This window comes from Triplophysa dalaica, chromosome 1 (genome assembly GCF_015846415.1).
Source record: "Triplophysa dalaica isolate WHDGS20190420 chromosome 1, ASM1584641v1, whole genome shotgun sequence".
NCBI lineage: Eukaryota > Metazoa > Chordata > Actinopteri > Cypriniformes > Nemacheilidae > Triplophysa > Triplophysa dalaica.
Genome location: NC_079542.1, coordinates 7,578,402 through 7,587,504, shown reverse-complemented (window position 1 = coordinate 7,587,504; position 9,103 = coordinate 7,578,402). Strand labels below are relative to the sequence as shown.

Genomic DNA, 9,103 nt, shown 5'->3' with positions numbered 1-9,103 from the left:
GGACTACAGGTGATTTCTTGCTTAAACTTGTTGAACACATTCTTTTGCGAGGCACACTGTCATAGGTACTAAACTTTAAATTGATACTCTTTTATAATACAAAACTAATTTGAATTCCAAGTGTTTGGCTGTACATAAAAACATGTATTTCTATACCGTAATCTAGTTTTAGTGATCATCAGTTGTAAATTTGACAGAAAATCATTACTAATGAGGACAGTGGACAATCTCCATAATGGTCCAGAATGGTACCAGAGATGTTTATTGCTCATGTAACTCATGACACGGACTGGACAGAGGTAATATTTTAAGCTCAGGGTAGCATAGTGTTGCTTTAAAGACATTAAAAAGTACTAAAAATATCCCTTTTTTCATTTGTAATTTATCACATTTTACCCCTCGACAGGCGACTTGAAACAAAAATCACAAAAATATGAGAATTTTTTGTCTAGAAACTATTCAAAAGGGAAAAGGAGACATATCTTACAGATATATTATGTTTGTTATCTGCATCCCAATGACAAATCTTAAATATATAGACCGATATTTAATTCTTTAACAAATATTCATTAGGCACCACCATTAACAACTGATTCAGGAAAATTTGCAAAGGCTCATTTGAACTTCAAAGGGAAATTCACATTATTAGCAGTTCCTGCAGATATGTCCTTTCATAATACACGGAAAGAAAGAAAAAGAGCCGGTCCTAATATCCTTCACTATGTAGTTTATTATCCACGAGATCAGCAGTGTAGTTCTGTTTGCAGTCACGCAGAGCTCTAATGAGCATCTCCACTCTTGCGGTTTCTCTCTTGATCTTCATCCACTCTTTGACAACCTCTCTAACTTGCTCCTCTAGTTCACACTTGTGTTTGTCTTGAATGCTGTCCAGTTTGGTGTCCTTTAGTCCCAATTTTCGTCCGAATTTCTTCCAATGTCGTCCCAGCTGCTCCACGATGACGTCAGTTGCGATATTTATTTTCTCTAATATAAAAGAGACATAAACCATATGAATATCTCAATCTGACATCTTTTAAAATCTCCAATGCACACATGTTCATTAAGTCTATACTCTTGATCAAAAACAACATAGCTGTAGTTTATGATGTACCGCTCCCCACCTTTATCAGGAAGTCAGGTTTATGTACTGTAAGTGTCACGTGCCTAGTAGGGAAAACTTGCATGACAGCTCATTCTCACCTGACCAGAAACACCATGTCCTTTACTACTGATACTAACATGAATCGACCACTGCTACCTTACTTTATATCATTCTCTTTTGATATCAAGGCAAGTGTCCGTGTACTTCTATCCAACTTTCCATGGACAGGGAAAGGCATTTCTCAAACAAACATGACGTGTTTACATTACGCACACTTCTGTTAAACCGGAAGCGTGACGCCACACTCCAGAAAATTAACCGTTGTTTTAATATAATAAAAGGGAAGAGGTTCCTAAATGAAAAAATATATTTTTTTTCCAAATAATATCAATAAAACTGCAGTTGGTTTGTTGTGATCTAAGCCTTAATAACAACAAAAAGCAGCCAACTAACACAATAAAAACATGACAATGTAATACAAAACATGACATTTGAGTTTTCTCATTTTGTAACCAAACTCTTCAAGTGTAGTTTACTTTGTTTCAAGTACAGAGTGACGTGCATGTGTTTCGTGAGTTGTCAACCTGCGTCTGAACTTTGACACTTTGACACAAATGTTAAAAGCAGAAGGCAACGTTAGCTTACCTTGCTCTTTCGCGTCCAGCAGATTAGCGATGGTTGTCGATCCGCTCTCATAATTGTCAATGTGTTCGATCAATACCGTCTTACCGACCCTTTCCAAAAGTGATCGCAGATACACCGTGTCGTCGTGCTTGATTTGACCCCTTTCGATCAGGCACTCAAACAGGTCGATCCCGTTCTTTATTTGCTCGAGTTTTTTCTTCCCGACGTCCAACTTGCACAAAAACTTCAAGCTTTCCAGACTGTCCTGTTCGAGTCCATTGGATATTGTTAAGAGCATAGCTCTAAACTCACCCACGTTCATAGTTGCCCGGTGATGTGTCTGATCTGAACGCTTTCGCTTTTACGTGCGCTCCCGTATAACCAATAACACAATAACCAATGATTGCTGAAAGCTGTTGGTGAAAGTGCTTTAATGTGTTTAGCCCGTGCCGGTATACGGAAGAGAAATAGCACTCACAAACAAGAAATTCCTGGAAACGAAACGGGCTTTTTTCAGTGCCCAAAAAATGGGCGTTTCCATAATCTTCTTCTACTGTGTATGACGGTTTGGCAAACCCACGAAAAGGCGCATTACCGCCACCTGCTGACCTGGAGTGAGGATTACTTCGTTTTGGAAGAAATAAATACTAATAAAAAAACAAAACCTTTTAATTCCTATATTCTATCTATTGTTCCTGTGTTTTTTAGGTATTTAAATAATATTGCATGTACTTTTGATTGCCTTGACCCGTTTCCTAACAATACTTTTAAAGAGATATCCACTCCCAACTATCCTAATTCTTGTATTAATTGGAATTTCTCACTGTCATATGCAGAACACTCATTAAGGATATGCCTCACTGTTTCTAATTCTCCTTATTTGTCACACTTTCCCGATTCATGCTTACCTGTTTTTTAAAGATTATAGTTTAATGCTGTACGTCCAATTCTTAGTCTTGAAATAATGACATCCTTTTTCCTATTTCATGAAAAGCTGCGCAGACGCAGACTGATCGAAGTAAAACATCAAAGTACCGCGAGAGCGGAATCGCCTTTTTCAGCAAATCTTTGGAAACAATTTTTACTCGCGTTTGTTTCATTTTCATGGTTTCTTTTTCTGGTTGGAAATTTTCTTAAAAATCATTTATAAAAATCATTGATCAGTTGGAGTTTACTAGTTCCTCCTAGTAAAAGTATAAATATCTTAATATTCCTCTAACAATTTGGCCTACGTCTCGTTTGATGACTGAGCTTCAATAAATGTCTACACATGATGGAATATATAACATATTTATTAAAAAAACTTAAATACAAAGCAGAAAATAATCCCCTGTTGAAACATTAAAACTCGATGATGACATCACAGGGTGTGAAAACAGTACGCGCTGTAACAGTCCTAAAATGGGATTACACTGTATCAGTATTCATATAGATAAAGCAAAAACATATTTGATACACAATGAATCAAGGAAGAACGGTAGTAGGTTTGTATAATAACATTTTTCTTGATTAATAAAAATACAAAAAAAAACTACAAATGTTGTCTGGCCAAGCAAATGTATAAAATATGAATTACGTTTCAAGACATACCGTATATTTGCTCTGGATAAGAAACATTATCCTTTTTCGCAAGCTTTTAGAAACTGATTATTTCTTTTTAATGAAAGACACATGCAACATAATTTACCAATATAACATTTTTGTTGTCGTATCATCATGGCTTGTTGGATGTCAGGATAGGAACATTCAGACAGGAGGCTAAAATCCAGACACAATATGATAATATGACACTGTTCTAATAAATGCATTTAAAATAAATGCATGAGGATATTTCCATCAATAATAAGGCCTCTCAAACTTAGGATAATATGTACTGTACCGGTTTCAGCATTTTTGGACCTTAAATCTAAAGATCATTTCCTATGATCCCATAAACGAGTCTGTATCCCTCAGTAGAAAACACCAATAAACTAAACTACTAAAGGTGACAATTGTATTTGCTTTCAAGTTATTTCATATTTGCAATTTAACAGTTTTTTATATAGAAAACAAGTTATTATTATGATCTATTATGCATGACTACTTTTTGTACCCTGACAAAGGTTTAATCGCTGTAGTTGACTAATAACTTGACTAGAACTAACCTGAATTAAATGTCTAATATGATAAATAAAAAAACGCAGTTTAAAGTCGGAGCTATGATTCTATCATATCAATTAAAAAAGAAAACACACAGTTTTTATTATATCATCTATTCTTGGTAAAATGAATCATAAAAGCATTGTATTTGAAATAAAAAGCTCATTAGCCAAAGCAACAATGATACACAAAAACTAATTGTGATATTCATCAGTTCAACCAGAAAACAATACAGACCCATGAGCTCACGCACCATATCACCATACCTGTAGAACTTCATATCACTAATTGAAAAAAAAACCTGTGTTTAATTCAGTAACAGACAAAGGAAAAGAAAATATAATTTTTCGTGTTTGACTGCTTTCAGTTGTGCCATTCATAAATACAGTGCCTTCCTATAGGATGACAAGCGGTCCTGCCGTAAGTCCTCTACAGCCTTTTCATGTTGCCAGGCATTTAGGCGGGTCACCAGAGCTGGGCGGAGTCTAAAACAGGCTCTGGGCTGGACATTATTCCTGTTATTCTCAATGATAAATTGCTATGCTTGTGAACTGGGACGCGAGCGAAGCTGCTGAGGGCTCGGATCACTGAGAGTATTCCTAAACTTCTTGCCCTGTTCCTCCTTCATGAACAACTCGACTATGAGGTTCCTCTCCTTGTGTATCTGAGTGCTAATGTCCTTGGGAATGTCTGGGATCAGCCAGTCCACAAAGTCACTCATCAGCATTACTACATTCTGCATAGAGAATCAGGAGAATCAACATGCAGAATCTCACCAGAAATGTACAGGTCATATTTCATCCCCAAATCTAAAATAATAACATTAATTGTGCTTGTGACTAACCTGAAAGATAATGACGAATGCTAGCCGGGCAGCCAAAATGGCCCAGAATTGTCTTGAGAAATCATATGGTGTGTCAGAGCCTGGAGGGTCCCTGAAGTCTTTATATCTAAACAAAGCATAACCATAAATGCACCACATTTGAATACATCTTATTAGGCAAGACAATTATGAACATAAATAAAAAAATGAAGTACCTGCAAAATTCCACTTTGTAGCCCAAGTGCATGGGATTAATGGGTTCTGTGCCTGGCTGGAAGTGACTGACGTTAAACTGTGAGAGGGTGAAGTCGACAAAGCCATGCAGAGTCCCGTCTAGACTATACATGTACTGATAGACCAGTCGTGGAATGAAGTCAGACGTGAAAGCGATTACGAACGCCTGCAAAGTGACACAGCATGATTAATGCTCGCTCCTGATCTCTATATACAGTATCGCTAAAGTCAATCATTTTCATCATGTGTCATAAAAGGATCTCTAAACATGAATGTCAATAACACAGACGATTTTGGATCACTTATGTGCAGGACTTGAATAAAAAACAATTTGTTTAGAAAGAGGGCACAAATGAAATTCGGTGCTGTAATCTTTAGCAGTACTTGCACATTGCACAGGACCGGACATCACAGCAAAGTTTCATATTTCTCAGATTTTAAACAATAGTCATACGCAAAACCTACATTAACAATGACGGCCACTTTACTCAATCCTCTGAGAAGATTGTACCAGATTCCTTGAAGACACAGAAACAAACATGAGAAACGGTGATTACAAGACGCCACTTATTTATAAAAAAACAATATGTATATTTATACTAAAAATGGCTAAAATGACGCTGACTGAATATGAGAAAAACATATGCAGATTTGGGTTCCAAAATGATGTCAATTCATGTTTTTTGTTGTTGTTCATTGCAATTGAAATTAATCAAATTTAAGCCATAATAACTCAAGAAATACAGCTAACTCATACATTAAAACACCATAAAAACATGATAAAAAACATGATTTAAAAAAAATGGAGTCATCTCAGTTTGGAACCAAACTCTTTATATGCAAGTCACAAAATCAAAATATACTGTTATAAGGCATATTATTTATAAAAGTAAAATAATGTCTTTAGATCTTATGATGAAATATGATGGTCATGATAAACAGTCAGCATCCATGACAACACTTAACGATACAATTCGACCACTAGATGGTGATAAAGGACTGTCACAAAAACATTCAGCCAGCATTTATATTCAGCCAGGTTTGCTTAATGTTTTACACCCATTAAAACCTCATTATTGTTCTCAGTCATTATGTATAACCATTTGTAGCACAACAAAGCTACTTGATGTAGTTTAAAGGCTTTTATTTAGCCTGACACTGCCAGTGTTGTCATAACAAAGCAAACAAATACAAGATGAGTAGGTTTGTATTTTTCAACCTTAAAAGTTTCCCAGTGTAAACGTTGCTTTTTTAACATATTTTTATTGAAATACACCGAGGATTGCATATAAAATAAATGCTGTAAATCAACCCGTGAGGGCATGTTGTGTGCAGATACTGACCGATGTCTTTGGCTCTGACAGCGATAGGTCTTCTCAACTCTGTGACAAACTTTTTGGCATCAAGACGGATCTCAATGATGTTATTCAGAAGAGCAAAAAGCGGGGCCAGTGGAAAAGAGGCCACAAACAAGGTCACCATCCCAAACTGGATGACTAGAGAAGACAAGTAAAAAGAAACACTGAAACTTCCATAGAAAATTCCTCTGAAACAAATCATATGTAAACTAATGCTGTGAATGTTTTATCAAATGAAGTGGAAAAACATCTTGGCATGTTGGAAAAAGTGTAGTCATAAAATTAAAATGTGCTATTTATGATCCTGCATGTGAAAAACCTACAAAATGTTCTCCACATAAAATCATAATGTAAAAAACATTATGTGAAAATATAACGTTGATATCTTCAATTTTGAGCGAGTAAGGCCATGTCAAAGATTGAAATGATTTTTCAGGAAACCAACTTCTGGTAGTTTCGTGTTAGTTTTGTCAATTTTTGGCGAAGTCAAGGCTACTTTGATGCTTCTAATCTCATAATTAGTTTATGTGACTTTAGCCTGGATTTCACAGACAGGGTCACATTTATTTTCTCAACATGTTCTTATCATGAATATATTGTATTTTTAAAAATGTGTTTAGTATTGAGCTAGTCACATTGAGATCTTCCTCTATGCTTTTCATGCTGACTAGAATCAAATCTAGCAGTCAGCAACAGATTTCTTCACAGGGATTGTGCCATAAAATGAGTTTCAGGCCGCTGGATTTCTCCAGAGGTGTCCTGTATCGCTTTAAAATGACACTTCTAGCTGAAGCCGAGTGTTATCGGTTTAGGGTCTCAGGAACAGGGATTAGAAACGGTTCGAGGAACAAAACTAAATTCCCCAAAGTAAATGAAAGATTCTGTACCAATGCTTATCTTTTGTGTTTACTGTTTATGCGTAATCAGTTGTGTATATTCCCAGACTGCATTGCATAAAAGCCACTAAACATTACTGTCATTAGTTTCATGGATAAGATTAACAATTTTAGTTCCTTTCCAATCTAAGCAGAGTGTACACCTATTTCCAAAATTCTGTTATTTCTTACATTTCATTCTCACTGGATACTACAGTATTTCCCAAGTATATTTTAGAGTGAAATTAACAATATTTAGTTTCTAAGCTCATGAGTAATGAGCATTTACAGACTGAGAGGAGAGGAGGTGAGGATACAGAGAAAGAGAGCGATGGAGTTTGAGAAATAGAAGGATGGATAGAGGGGGGCGTGTTTTTAATGAATGCGGCCAGAACTAAAGCTCATAATCTCACGCAGCTCTGCCGGCCCCCCTCTGGACCCATAATGCCTCTGTGTGAGCAGAAGTCCAGCCCACGCTGAAGAACACATGTGGAGGGCCAGCAACACACAAACTCCATACACACCATAACAGCTCCTTCACAGAAAATGCGGCTATAAATTTACTCGCAATAATAGTGCTTCAAACAGAGCGAGCGACAAAAGATGTAGTGAGATCAAATAAATCTGCCCAATCACGTTTAGTCATTTCAATTAATGGGAATGCCATGTGTATGAATTTAATTATTCATAACAGGAGGTTGTAATTACAATAGAATATGTATGAAGCCATATCCCCACAGGACTGCAGAGGCAGCAGATCGAGAAGAGAACGCAAACAAATGTTTATGTGTCTGTATCCGTGCGTGGGCGCGTATTGCGTAGTGACTCACTCATTTCCATATACTCTGGAGTGAGTCCGACAAAGGGCCCTAGGAAGTGGTCCTTCTCATGGCGCTGAAGTGTTTTGTTTAGCTCTTCCTGCTGCTTCTTGTCCATCTTGCGTCGTCTGAGAAGTTTCTTCAGTTTACTGCGACACAGACACGTAAATAATCACTGAGGGTTCTGCACAGGCTTAATGGACATTTACTGTACAAATACAACACAAAAACCATGGTTCCTTTAGTTTTCACCCAAAAAAGGAAAATTCTGCCGTCATTTACTCACCCTCATGTCATTTCAAACCTACAGTATATGACTTTCTGTCTTCTGCAAAACACAAAAGAAAGATGTTTTGAAGAATGTTGTTAACCAACATTACATTGTCCATACAATAGAAGTGAATGGAGGCCAGAGCTGTTCGGTTACCAACTTTCTTTAAAATATCTTCTTTTGTTTTGAGAAATAAAGTCATTCAGGTTTGAAATGACAAGAGGGTGATTAAATGATGACAGAATGTACTGCACTGACCTGATTCCACAGTGCTCCACACATTATCAAAGAACCGAAATGGCCAACATTCCTAAAGGCCTACAAATCTTCCACCCCCTTGTGTTGGTCTGTAAAATACTTTGGTTCACACCTTTAGATTCAACCTGGCTGCCATTTTTGAGGTTGGGCATAATAGAAATGATGTGACCCTATAGAGAACAAGCCATTTCAAAGAATGGATGGATATTCCCAATTTCCTTGAAGATGCTTACTGGGCAGTATATTTCCAGAGAACTCCACAAAATACATTTGCAAGCGAAGCCCAAAAAAAGGGAGGGGATGTGAGAAATGAATCACTTTTAGTTCATGCAAGAAATTCACAACAACAAAGACAGTTCATCCCGTCATCACGAAAGTGTCACAAAAGGTGCAGGCCACACCTGTAACGCATCGTTTTTTTACCACACCTCTCCAATGGCTGGAGATGTGATGTCTTGGGAGTGTGTCTGCATAGGCTTTTGGATGTACTCACGGAAGGCCAATCTCAAACAGGTTGTTCTGTATGAGTTGTTTTCCAAGCATGGTTATACAAAGCTGTATACACAACTCCATCAGACAGCCGGCATGGGCGCACTGCAAG

At 37.0% G+C, this 9,103-nt stretch overlaps 2 protein-coding genes across 4 annotated transcripts in view; both read right to left on the bottom strand.

Annotated features, from left to right (window-relative positions):
• Window positions 1-229: 229 nt before the first annotated feature.
• Window positions 230-2,274, bottom strand: fadd (Fas (tnfrsf6)-associated via death domain). The gene is made up of 2 exons (XM_056735726.1): window positions 1,748-2,274; window positions 230-984 (listed from the first exon to the last, which is right to left on the bottom strand). Exons 1-2 carry the CDS (start codon window positions 2,046-2,048, stop codon window positions 707-709), a joined length of 579 nt encoding a protein of 192 aa, XP_056591704.1. The 5' UTR covers window positions 2,049-2,274; the 3' UTR covers window positions 230-706.
• A 726-nt stretch (window positions 2,275-3,000) lies between these two features.
• The window catches only part of ano1a (anoctamin 1, calcium activated chloride channel a), a 30,605-nt gene continuing 24,502 nt past the window's right edge, over window positions 3,001-9,103 (bottom strand). For all 3 annotated transcript variants that reach the window (XM_056747395.1, XM_056747377.1, XM_056747387.1), the window contains 7 exons: window positions 8,996-9,096; window positions 7,986-8,122; window positions 6,266-6,418; window positions 5,388-5,440; window positions 4,904-5,088; window positions 4,710-4,815; window positions 3,001-4,601 (listed from right to left, as the gene is read on the bottom strand). In XM_056747395.1, the coding sequence (XP_056603373.1) occupies window positions 4,404-4,601; window positions 4,710-4,815; window positions 4,904-5,088; window positions 5,388-5,440; window positions 6,266-6,418; window positions 7,986-8,122; window positions 8,996-9,096 (933 nt within the window). In that variant the 3' untranslated portion in view covers window positions 3,001-4,403. The remainder of the gene's footprint in view (window positions 4,602-4,709; window positions 4,816-4,903; window positions 5,089-5,387; window positions 5,441-6,265; window positions 6,419-7,985; window positions 8,123-8,995; window positions 9,097-9,103) is intronic.